The sequence below is a fragment of the Stegodyphus dumicola genome, chromosome 3, assembly GCF_044657685.1.
Source record: "Stegodyphus dumicola isolate Sdum_Otavi_A_Nest chromosome 3, ASM4465768v1".
Lineage (NCBI taxonomy): Eukaryota > Metazoa > Arthropoda > Arachnida > Araneae > Eresidae > Stegodyphus > Stegodyphus dumicola.
Genome location: NC_140770.1, coordinates 18,654,652 through 18,667,527, shown reverse-complemented (window position 1 = coordinate 18,667,527; position 12,876 = coordinate 18,654,652). Strand labels below are relative to the sequence as shown.

General features: G+C 34.8%; 1 protein-coding gene across 1 annotated transcript in view; it reads left to right on the top strand.

The window, feature by feature from the left end:
* Positions 1 to 12,876, top strand: part of LOC118200240 (Na(+)/citrate cotransporter-like) — a 93,291-nt gene that overhangs the window by 79,886 nt on the left and 529 nt on the right. The window contains exon 12 of the mRNA XM_085812322.1: positions 5,031 to 5,168. Within this exon, the coding sequence (XP_085668448.1) occupies positions 5,031 to 5,168 (138 nt within the window). The remainder of the gene's footprint in view (positions 1 to 5,030; positions 5,169 to 12,876) is intronic.

Sequence of the window (12,876 nt, the reverse complement as noted above, 5' to 3'; positions counted from 1 at the left end):
TCAAAATTCAATATTCAACAAAAAAAAAAAAAAAAAAAATCTGAAATGTTTCAGATTTTAAATTACGTCCAAAGGGGCGTTTTTTAACATTTTGTGTGTTACCTTTCTTTATTAAATATCATGTTCCTCGCACTTAAACCATAAGATCCAGTGCAACAGCAATATCGCAAAATAGTTTTAAAACGAGCCTATCTTTAGAATTTCCGATACAGAGACTCACGCGCTGGAGATAAAAATGTTTTTTCTGCACGACGTTGCCATTGCTCGCTTTGAAATCCTTGAGTTTGTTAATCAAAAATTCGTCAAAGTTTTAAAAAATAGGAAATCGATCATAAAACAAATTTCAAATTTCAAATTGGGTCTTCCACATGCTCATATTCGTTGGAGGATTACGTTATTCAAAATTCGATGACTCTATGTACCGTTGTTTTATCACAATACGAGAAATATACATACATTTATGCAGATTTTTCATTATTTAATTTCTTCAAATATAATGCAGGACTCTAACATTTTGTGGCAACTGTTTGAAAAGTGAACCGACATTTATGAGTCCGACGCAAAATGCAAAAACGAAACTAATAGTCCTTCGGGATTCAAATCCCTTTGGACTAAAAACAGAATGTGAAATAATTCAAAAAATAAAAATTGTTCTAATATAATAAAAATCAAGAGTTTTTTTTCAATAATAAGAACAATTGGGAATTTGACATTATTTGAGACTATTCAATATAAAAGTTGCTCTTTTGCCTAAATTTGAGTTTTATACTAGCGTGTTTCTCTTCCCGTTTGGTTTTATAAAAGCTGGAATAGAAATCCAGCTGTTTTATGATTGGAAATAGACTGGTTTGAGAAAGAAATTTTGGTACTAAAGTTGAGAAATTCTTCCGCAAAACATTCTCCACGATTTATTTAAGACATACGTATACAAAACATGCTCTCTGGATATATGATTTTTAAACCAAAATGTAACTAAAACAGCCCAATATACATTTGGTTGAAAACTGGTTCTTCATCGTACGATAAAAAATGTGCAACCCTACAAAATAAATTAACAATCCCTTCAAGTTATTACTCGGCTGATATATTATCAAAGAGCAAGGTCAGAATATTATTCACACTATGGTTTTTTGGTTCAGTTTTATGTGATTACGGCAAAGCTCTGAGGGCTATCTGCCTAAGGGAAGAGATGCCTTCTTGGAGGGCTTTCTAAGGGAAGCTGCCTCGTATACATCTTATACATGTGGAAAACCAAACAAACGTCCATGCAGGCAGCTCGTTTGCAGGATTTGAGCCTCGAACAGAATTACCAGTGTTCAGTGACTTTACCGTTTGGTGGACTCTGGAGTAAGAAGGAAGACAGAGAGATTTCGATTGTTCGCGTGCAGACTTTGTCAGTAGGTTACATCGCAAGTACAGATTTTGATACTTATTTCTTTTACAAAATCTGATGGAGCAAATAAATTTAGAATAATTTCTATGGATGTATTCAATATACGAATTTTTACCTCTACAAACTTAAAACAATCGAAACTTAATTCATCGAAAAACCTCAAAAGTTTCATTAATATTGGGAAATTGGAGTCATGTGTTTGTAATCAGAACTCACAACGATAATTTATTCTTGCTTTCGTTTGTGAAGCGTTAATTAATCTGCTATATGAGTTTGAATTATTTAATTATACTAAGACGCATTAGGTCTATTTACTAAAATGAAAGGATAATTTTGGGGGAAAAATTCCTAAATGTGAAAACTAGCACAGCGCCAAAGTAAATCATGAAATTTTTATATAATCAGTCGCTTTTATATGTAATTCATAGAAATCCAAAATAATGTTATTACGCGTACAGTGGTGGCCAAAATTGCGGACACTTTTGGAAATTTTTATGTTTTTGAACTTTGTATGCTTATAGAAAACGTTACGTTTCACAAAATGCAAACTTGTATATATCATTTTAAAAAGAATGTTTTAGTAAATTCAATACAAAACACAGAATTCAATTATTTGCAATACAAAAAAAGTTAAACGATAATAGTTATCGATATACATTAGATAGTGATGATTGCAGTGAGTTTCAGTACTTAGTAGGGTACCCTTTATTTTTGATTACAGCTTCACATCGACGTTTCATTGAGCTGAGAAGAGTTTTAAGCTCTTCTTTCGTTATTACATGATGCCAGGAAACAATTATAGCCTCAATTAGTTCCCTTTTATTTGATGGGCACCTCATTCGGACAAGAGTTTTCAAACGGTGCCGCAAATTTTCGACAGGATTGAGGTCAGGACTGTTTCCTGGCCATGACAACAATTTAATGCTTTTTGTACGAAACCACTCTTTCGATATTTTGGCCGTGTGGCAAGGAGCAGAAGCCTGCTGAAAAATAAACGAAGCATTGTTGGGAAAGAGATCTCTGATGGAAGGTAGAAATTTTGGTTCTAGAATAGTGTCAATGTATTTTCCGGCATTCAGTGTCCCATCGATGACATGAAGGCGACCAATACCATCTGCTGACATGCATGACCAAATCATAACACTAAGTGGGTTCTTCACAGTTACTTGAATGCAGTCAGGATGTAGCTCTTCTCCTATTCTATGTCTTACATATTTTCGACCATCACTACCGAATAAGGATATCTTATTTTCATCACTCCATATAACTAGTGACCACTGATCATCTGTCCAATTAATGTGTTCTTTTGCTCACTGTAGTCTTTTTTTTTCGTTGCTGAAAATTAAGATAAGGGTTTTTTTCGTGGAATTCTACCTCTCAGTCCAACATCTGTTAATCTTCTCCTGATTGTTCTTGAACTGACAGAAACAACAGCATCATTCTGATCACTTCTCATTTCCGCTGATGACATTTTTCTATCTTGGAGACATAGTCTTTTTATTCTTCTGTCATCAATAGATGTGTGCACCTTTTTCGGCCTTTTCCTTCTTTGTTTTTTATTGAATTTGTCTCCTGATATCGTAAACAAAACTTTCGGACTCCAGATGTAGTCATTGAACCACCCACCTGTCTTGCAATTTCAGCATAGGAAAGACCACTTTCTCGTAACACAATAATATTACATCTCTTTCTAGGTGCCCAATCTACTCTTTTATTTGATGTCATTGCTTCTTGACTAAATATTAAAAATTTTTACAAAAATTCCTACTTGTAATAGCAGTGTATAAGAAACAGGTCCTCCTTCTACAGAACAAAGCAAAATAATGAATTGTTTCCAAGTGTAAACATGATGTCAACTTCTACTGGCAGTTACTAATATTTGATTGGTTCTCAGAACAAGAACAGTGATTGGCCAGGAAAGCTAGACATTACAAACCATTTCATAACTGTGTTTTTTATTTATATTAAAGTACATATAACTTTTTTTGTATTGCAAATAATCGAATTTTGTGTTTTGTATTGAATTCAGTAATAAATTCTCTTTAAAATGATATATACAAGTTTGCATTTTGCGAAACGTTACATTTTCTATAAGCATACAAAGTTCAAAAACATAAAAATTTCCAAAAGTGTCCACAAGTTTGGCCGCCACTGTATATACTAACATACGATCGAAACACTGAGCACAAAGTAGCAGAGAAATTACAGAAGCGAATAATGAGAATGAGTGAAATTAAAAAACAATAATAACATGTATTTCATGTCCACTCTGTTTGTACGTCCAATGTGTTTCTGAAAATATTAATATCATCAAAGAAACAAGACATATAAATACAATTTAACCTTCCAGCACGTGCGCTTGGCGATTTTACATGGGCACGCGCGTGTGTCGCATTTTTTACGACATCCGTTATTTTACCGTTTTTGGAACGAAAAACGACAGAAATGAGTGAATATTGATAATAAATTTGTTAAGAAATAAAATATTAGTCTTATTATTGCAAAATACAAATCATATCACATTCAAATATAAGTAAATTATTTTTAAGTTCTTATGCTAGTGAGATGGAAATGCAATGATGTATTTCATTATAGAACATTTTAAACTTATTATTTAATAATTATATTTTAAAATCGAAGCTAATTTTAATATTCATCAAAGGAAAGTATAGACAAATAAAAAAGGAAAATACCTTGGTAGGAGAAAAAGTAAGTTTAGCATTACTTACTTCTGCAAGGAAATTTACTTCTTACTGGTTACAAAAACGCACTTTAAACTAACTTAAATATTTTTATTTATTTCTAAAACTTAGAAATAAAAGAAAATAAGGAATGAAAATCGCTATTGTTCTCCCACCCAAAGGTTTCCTTGTCTTCCTTTTCTTCATCAGATAATTCTTAAAGGATGCGAGCAAAATCAGCTGGTTGCACATATTTTTTTGCCATGAAAACCGATATAAAATTTACAGAGCCAAATGTATTCAAATTAAAATAATACACGACAATTATTAACACAAAATTACAAAATATTTGAGAAAAAAATATTTTCGAAATTTTCACCCACGGCCATGCGCGTGTAGTAACTTTAACGAAAAAGCTGCCACGTACCACAAAAGCCCAGTTAAAAAAAAGGCAAATGACTTCCTGTTGGCACATTCGATGATATGGGGAAGGGTAGAAAGGAGGAATAATAATGACATTCAGACGTCTCAGCTTCAATATGCGAAAAATGTGCGTTAAAAACTGAATTTGTAGTAAATTTTGGGCATACGCGTGTGCTGGAATGACGCTAATGTAATGGGTGTCCACAGAAAATGTTCCGATGTTTCCTCCAAAGATTGATGAAAAAATAACATCAATAAATTCGTATTGAATTACTTAATTTCGGGGAAGTGTAGAATACAATATTTCATTAATACAAGGAAATATTTTTCTGATTTTTGTGCCCTCTTTCTGAGGACGCTTATGATAATCATAATAAAACAATAACATTTTGTTTTATAAACTTTGGTATTTGTAAATGTGTAAATCTTAAATTTAATAATCAAAATTCCTGAAATTTCTCTAAGCTTCTATATATTTTTATTTACAACTTGCCTTTATTTTTGAAACTAATAAAACACATTATATTTTACAGGCTTTGTCTATTAGGGTAAATCCTCTGTTACTAATGCTTCCGGCGACTGTAGCTTGCTCTTATGCCTTTATGTTACCTGTAGGTACACCTGCAAATGCCATTGCATTTGAAAGCGGCAACATGAAACCTCTGGACATGGTAAGATTAAAAAAAAAAAGTCTTTCAATCGTTTAAAAAATGGATATTAGCACTGTACATTTAATAAGTGTACTGAAGACTTTTTTCTCTCACTTGCTTTGCTGATAAATACGCACATGATTCTGTCATAGTTCTGATGAGCTTACTGTGCAGCAGATTTTTGCACTGTTATTTCATCTTTCACACTCGATTTTATTTTTAGCATTAATACCTCGATATAGATGGTATAGATTGAAACAGTGAGATAGCAAAATGAGTACTGCTCTCGGAATCCAGAAAAATACGAGAAAAAAGCTGCAAAAGTTTAAAAACTACTCCAAACGTGTCACTGATACTCTGGGAAACAGGAATTTAATAAAAAGGTGAATTTGGGAAAAAAAATTATATATTGTTAATAAAAAATATAGGCAGTATTCGGTTTTGAGGGCCGTAAAAAATCGCCAACTATTCTTGATGCCAAGGCTGCCAAAAATAATTGTGGCAACCCTAATGCAAGAAAGGTGGTGGTGTGGTGTATTTAATTATGGCAAAGCACACTAGGGCTATCTGCCTAAGGGGAGGGATGCCTTTCGTGGAGGACTTTCTAAGGGAAACTGGCTCGTATACACGTTACACATGGGGAAAACCACGAAAATGCCCATGCAGCCAGCCCGTTCGCGGGATTCGAACCTCGGACCGAACTACCAGTGTTCAGCGACATTACCGCTCGGCCGCTGGTGGGCCTAATGCAAGAAGGGAAAAATAATAGTAAATAACTATCTAAGATTGTTGTTTTAATTTAGATGAAAGGTTCATTTCATATAATACTTTTTTATTATTATAATTTACATAAAAAATCTGATGTGTACACCACATGACTTCCTTGTACGGAATATTGAATTATACGCATTTTTTTTTTGCATTTCATTTAAACTTATTAGATTGAATTAAACTTCGCCGACAGCGCAAAAACCACAATAGAATAAATGCATTCTTTAAAATTCACATTGTTTACCATAGTGACACTCTAGCGCTAGGTTCACTTAGTAGTATTATATTTCGTTCATATTATAACTCAGAATGCACGAATTTATTTCTTTTAAAGAATTATTTAATCGTTGTCACATGTTCTATTCAAATACTATAATAAAGCTAGAACTATGTATAAAAAAATTTAAGCAAACAAAACAAAAAAGAAACAGTTTTTCACAGACGATGGAGTATTTCTCATTTAATTAATTCAGTTTTCTCTTCGCGACAAGGCAAAAATACATAAAAACTCAAAATATCTGTATTAAAAATTACGAAGTAAATCTTAAACGCTTATTTCCTCGAAAAAATTCCAGAAAGGATTAAGCATGATTTAAATAATAAGTGAAGGCGTTATCTTTGTTGTTGCGAAGTTAAGTTTCTCTAGATTGGCAACAAATCCGCTACTCAGCTGTTTCAAATGTAAACAAGAGCAATGGCCGCCATCAAATTAGGCTTAGCGGCACTTAAACAATTTTAAAATTGTTGATAATTCTAAAAATATTGCATACAGATTTACTAAAGGCATAAAACCCTTAACCGGAAGATAAAAACAACATAATTCAATCATTTTTAAAGCAAAACATTTACAATTTACAAACATATAAGAGTAAAGAAACTGAGATCACTGAGCCGGGTAACAGAGTGGATATATTTATAAATATACTTATATACGTTTGGCGCGGCCGATTGCAACCAAATTATGAGGTGCACATCTACATGTTATAGTAGTAGTATACACAAAATTTTAACGTTCTGAGGCTACTCGTTTTTGAGTTTTGCGAAATACGTACGTAGCGTACGTACATAGTACGTTCGTACAGACGCCACGAAAAATTCTCTTCAGAATTCATTTTAAAGCAATTTTTTTGGAGGAAAAGACTCTTTTATTCTGTCCTTACGTACAGATATCACGCAAAAACATCGTTAAATTGCATTCGAAAGCGGTCAAAGTGGATATTTTCGTTGAAATATGCTGCCTGAAGCTCTTCGCGATTACAATACTTCCTTTTTACTTCGTACAAGGAAGTAAAAGGGCTAAACATGACTGAATGGAAGCATAAGAGTGAATAACTATTTCAGATCATTATTATAATTTATATAAAAATTGCTAAACAAAACTGAATGGATGCCTTCATCGCTATTTCACTACCGAGTTGTCGCTAAAGCATAATTTCCTCTCGTTGCTTGTTCAAACATAATTTTCTATAATAAATATATTATTATAGAAATAATTAATTTCTATAATAAATGACGTGTTTTCTTTGAAAATATTCTCGGTAAAGTGCAGAATCGCTCACTTATTTGTTTGCCGCTTTTTATAAGGGTAAAAAAAATTGGATTTTTGTCAATTTTCTTTTATATTTTAAGTGAAAATAGGTCGATGCGTACATAGATAAAGTCAAGGTTGTGCGCAGTGCCATTTTTGTGCAATTCTGGGATATTTTTTTTAAGTGAAAATAGGTCGATGTGTACATGGTGTGATACTTCTTTGGCAATATGAAGCAACTCCACTGATGGAACACAGAAAAAAACTTTATTTAGCACTCAAAATGGCGACATACAAACAAAAAGAGAAAACATATTCTATCATTTAAAAATAAATTACATTCTTCGTGCGAGAGTCGCACGTGGCACTCGAGTCTGGTTTCAAATGTTGCCATTCACAAATAACTTAATGTTCATCTATTTAAATTATTTAAACTACAAGATTTTAATACTATTTAAAGCTGTTACAATGGATACCGAGTATGTGCAATTCTTAAAAACGCGTCAAGCAGTGGGTGATTCTACACTTTACTTGCAGACTTTTCGTCACGGGCAAATCGCAAATTGTTAAATCCATAGGATATCAGAAAAGGATTTAAAATCGAAAAAGGATTTAAAATAAAAAATGGATTTAAAAATTAAACTAGTATTTTAATGGCGTCTAAGGAAATATGGAACTATATAAACTTACGCAATCTGAAATCAGCGCGTACGCTAGATTTGGCGCGCTGGTAAATGGGCGCGTTTGCTAGATTTGGCGCTTTTGCGCAGACATTTTCGCTGCAATTTTTTTACGGTCCTTAAAACGGAATAGTACCAAAAGATATATTACAATGAAAACGTTATTTCCTATGTACAACAACAGTATTTTTGAAAAATAGAAAGCAGTTACTTTTAAAGCTACACAAAATTTACATACATTTTTTTTTTTTTTTTTTTTTTTACATTTCGGACGTCATGCTTTAGAAGTGACGATGAGAGCAAGGATGGAAATATCGAATAATTCGTATTTTGTAAAATTTTAACAAATTTTTGATTAAAAAACTCAACGATATCAAACCGAGCAGTGGCAACATTGTACAGCCTGAAATATTTTCATCTCTAGCGCGAGACTATCTATCGGAAATTCGAAAGATATGTTGTTTTTAAATATTTTTAGCCCAAATTGGCGTTAGCCGAAATGCTGTCAAAACATGTATATGTCTGCAAATGAGGAAAAAAACTCCCGTTTGGGAGTAATATATATTTTGGAAGCTTTCAGATTTATTTTTTAATTTATTCTTCAATTTTCCACGCATACATAACACTATATATACCATCCCCTCGCCACGCATACCGACACAAGTCATCACCACAGTTTTCTAACTTCTACAAATTAAAAAATCGGGATGAAAAATCTGAAAGGTTTCAGATTTTAAATTACGTCCAAAGGGGCGTTTTTTTTAACATTTTGTGTGCTATCTTTAATTATTAAATATCACGTTCTTTGCACTTAAAGTATAAAATTCAGTTCAATAGCAATGTCGCAAAATAATTTTTAAATGAGCTTCTCTTTAAGATTTCCGATACACAGTTCTGCGCGCTGGAGATAAAAAGGTTCTTTTCCCCCGTAGAGTGTTGCCATTGCTCGCTTTTAAATCGTTTAGTTTGTAACTCAAAAATTTGTTAAAGCTTTACAAAATACGAAATCGATAATAAAACAAATTCCAAATTTCAAATTTGGGCTTCCAGATGCCCATATTCGCAGTAGGATTACGTCATTCAAAATTTGAATGGCTCTAGGTACCGTTGTTTTATCCCAATGCGAGAAACATGCGTACAATTATGCAGATTCTTCATTATTTAATTTCTTTAAATATAATACAGGGCGATGATATTTGGTAACAAGAATTTGAGAAGTGAAACAACGCAAAATGCCAAAACGAAATTAACAGTCCCTCTGCGCAAATTGCTCCTTCGGACTAATAGGAAATGGAACTCTTTCGTCGGAGAAGCCAGAAGATGTAGTGCAGAAACTGTGTCTCTCCTATGACTGTTTAAGCTGAAAATTCGATGCACCGATTTGTTTATAAATAATGTAAAGATAAATCATTTACTCATTACAACTATGCGTATGTGTTTTATTCAATGATATGCAATCTGGGAAACATTACTCAAGGCTATGATACTTATGATTCGGATAGGAGCATAATTTTGCCTTACAGTCAATTGTTTCGTTCTATTAATTTAGAATTCAAAGAACAAAAATCATCGTTATATTTGCAAATATACACAGGACTATTTCCGATGGTTCGGTAAAGCCATCGAAACTAGTCCTGTGAATATTTGCAAATATAATGAGGATTTTTGTTCTTTGAATTCTAAATTAGTAATACTTCTTCGGCGTGTTATTTTATTTCAATTATAGGAGCTTCATACAGGCTTATTTTTTGCTTCTTTTTTTCTTCCACATGGTGTGTTCACCATTTTGTGATTGTTTGAATTTCGTTCTATCTAACACCAGGAAAAACATGTGTTTTCTCCCCTGGTGTTACTGTTAATTACTTAAAACGTTGAGCGCCACGCGTATGTTTTAGGCAATCCCGTTCAGGCCACGCGCTTCGCTTAAAAGCGCTGGTATTGTAGGGCCAGTGATTCGTATCGCGGTAGAAGGCAGCAACAAGTTGTGAAAAAGAAGACATTCCGTCGAACAAAAATGCAAGAATATCTAGATAACGACAACATAAACTCCGAAAAAAATCGGGAAAAGCCTCTGAAGTACGAAAATATTGTAAATTATGCTATGATAAAAATGCAACAGAAGCTGGTAGATTAATGGCCAGAAAAAAAGAATAAGACAGTTGTCACATTTTGTAATAGCTGTCATGGAGAACCGTTTTTATGCTTACCGTGTTCAAATGAAATCCATTAGTCCTGTAATGAATCAAAATTAAGTAAATTTTAAATAATTTTTCTGTAGTTCCATAAAACAGTGTAAATTGTATAGTTATATATCATGTTACACGCTGTCAGCTAGCGGCGGTCGACGCGGCCTAAACGGAAAGTCTAGTGTCAGCCACAGATGGCTGACGCGGCCTAAACGGAAAGTCTAGTGTCAGCCACAGATGGCTGACGCGGCCTAAACGGAAAGTCTAGTGTCAGCCACAGATGGCTGACGCGGCCTAAACGGAAAGTCTAGTGTGAGCCACAGATGGCTGACGCGGCCTAAACGGAAAGTCTAGTGTGAGCCACAGATGGCTGACGCGGCCTAAACGGAAAGTCTAGTGTGAGCCACAGATGGCTGACGCGGCCTAAACGGAAAGTCTAGTGTCAGCCACAGATGGCTGACGCGGCCTAAACGGAAAGTCTAGTGTGAGCCACAGATGGCTGACGCGGTCTAAACGGAAAGGTCTAGTGTCAGCCACAGATGGCTGACGCGGCCTAAACGGAAAGTCTAGTGTCAGCCACAGATGGCTGATGAGGCCTAAACGGAAAGTCTAGTGTGAGCCACAGATGGCTGACGCGGTCTAAACGGAAAGGTCTAGTGTCAGCCACAGATGGCTGACGCGGCCTAAACGGAAAGTCTAGTGTGAGCCACAGATGGCTGATGAGGCCTAAACGGAAAGTCTAGTGTGAGCCACAGATGGCTGACGCGGTCTAAACGGAAAGGTCTACTGTCAGCCACAGATGGCTGACGCGGCCTAAACGGAAAGTCTAGTGTCAGCCACAGATGGCTGACGCGGCCTAAACGGAAAGTCTAGTGTGAGCCACAGATGGCTGACGCGGTCTAAACGGAAAGGTCTAGTGTCAGCCACAGATGGCTGACGCGGCCTAAACGGAAAGTCTAGTGTCAGCCACAGATGGTTGATGAGGCCTAAACGGAAAGTCTAGTGTGAGCCACAGATGGCTGCCGCGGTCTAAACGGAAAGGTCTAGTGTCAGCCACAGATGGCTGACGCGGCCTAAACGGAACGTCTAGTGTCAGCCACAGATGGCTGACGCGGTCTAAACGGAAAGTCTAGTGTCAGCCACAGGTGGCTGATGCGGCCTAAACGGAAAATCTAGTGTCAGCCACAGATGGCTGACGTGGCGCTTAACGTGTTAATTGCGATAGTGTTATAAAATTGTAAACATTAGACGCCTTTTACCGCACATACAGTTTCTAGCAAATATGAAAGCACTACCATGTGTAAAAAAGTTAGTTAGTACTGTGGGGGCTAAAGGTTAAAAGTGATCAAACGCCTGCAACTTTTTTCCAGGTATCTCAATCCAGTTCTAGTATCAAGCACAGGGATGTCAAACTCATAGGTACACTTGGGCCAAACAAACAAGGTTTAACTTTAGGCGGGCCGAAAAAAAAAAAATCAATATTCATAAAAACGTAGATTCATTTCGAATAATACAATAATAAACATATATATATATATTTATATAGAAAAGAACAAGAAAAATTTAACGTTTTCGTCCTGATACTTGACATCTCTTCTCTGCTATTATCTTTCGTATTTCGGGAGAAATTTTGTTTGCAGTGGTAACTTTCAACGCTGAACCAAGGTGAGCATCATTAATACGGTTTCTAATAGGAGACTCATTACCTATCATGACTGAAAATAACTGCTCGCACCGATAAGTGCTATCAAACATGGAAATAATTTCATATGCGAATTTTCGAGTATTTTCAAACCTGGCTGGTAAATATTTGTAAAATTCAGGCGTCAGCGATTTTTCGTTTAATTTTGGTTTTGATATAGACATACTGTTAACCACTTGTTTTTGATATAGACATACTGAATACAAAGGGCTGGAACAAAAATTTATTCTTTCCACAAGAGATAAATCAAAATGCTGAAATATTTCTTCAAAAATATTCTAACAATATCACAAAATGTCAAACGTTTAGCAAAAATCAATTCAAAACAGAGAAACTAATTCTATCTCACAGCGAAATCGCTACAAATCAATCACAGCATTAAGTAAACAAAATCGTTAGAACTACAGCTACTACTGAGATGAGTTGTTTGTTCTCGGCTTTTATAAGCTTTATAATTAATTTCTCGAATGTACTGGAAACATCTATAAATATCTGGATTTTTGTCGATGGCAACAGCAATTACGAGATATTTATTTATTAGGTATTAAATGCACGCGCGCTGTTCTATTTTTAACCTTCCAACGCAGCTGTCTTTTCAAAAATCGTCTGCGTTGCTAAGGCAACATGAAGCAAATCTAATTACAATTCTAAATAAAAAACTAAATAAATAAATAACTATGAAATCCGTAACAATATGAATTAAGTAATAATTAATAATAAAGCAAAGTGCATGCACCAATCTATCGTACAAAACTATGATTGGAAAACTAAGACCATGAGTTCGGCCACATTCGGCTATCGGGGGATGCGTACAAGTTCTGAGTGCACGTGTCCCCCAAAAGCGGAAGGTAGCTGAACGCAA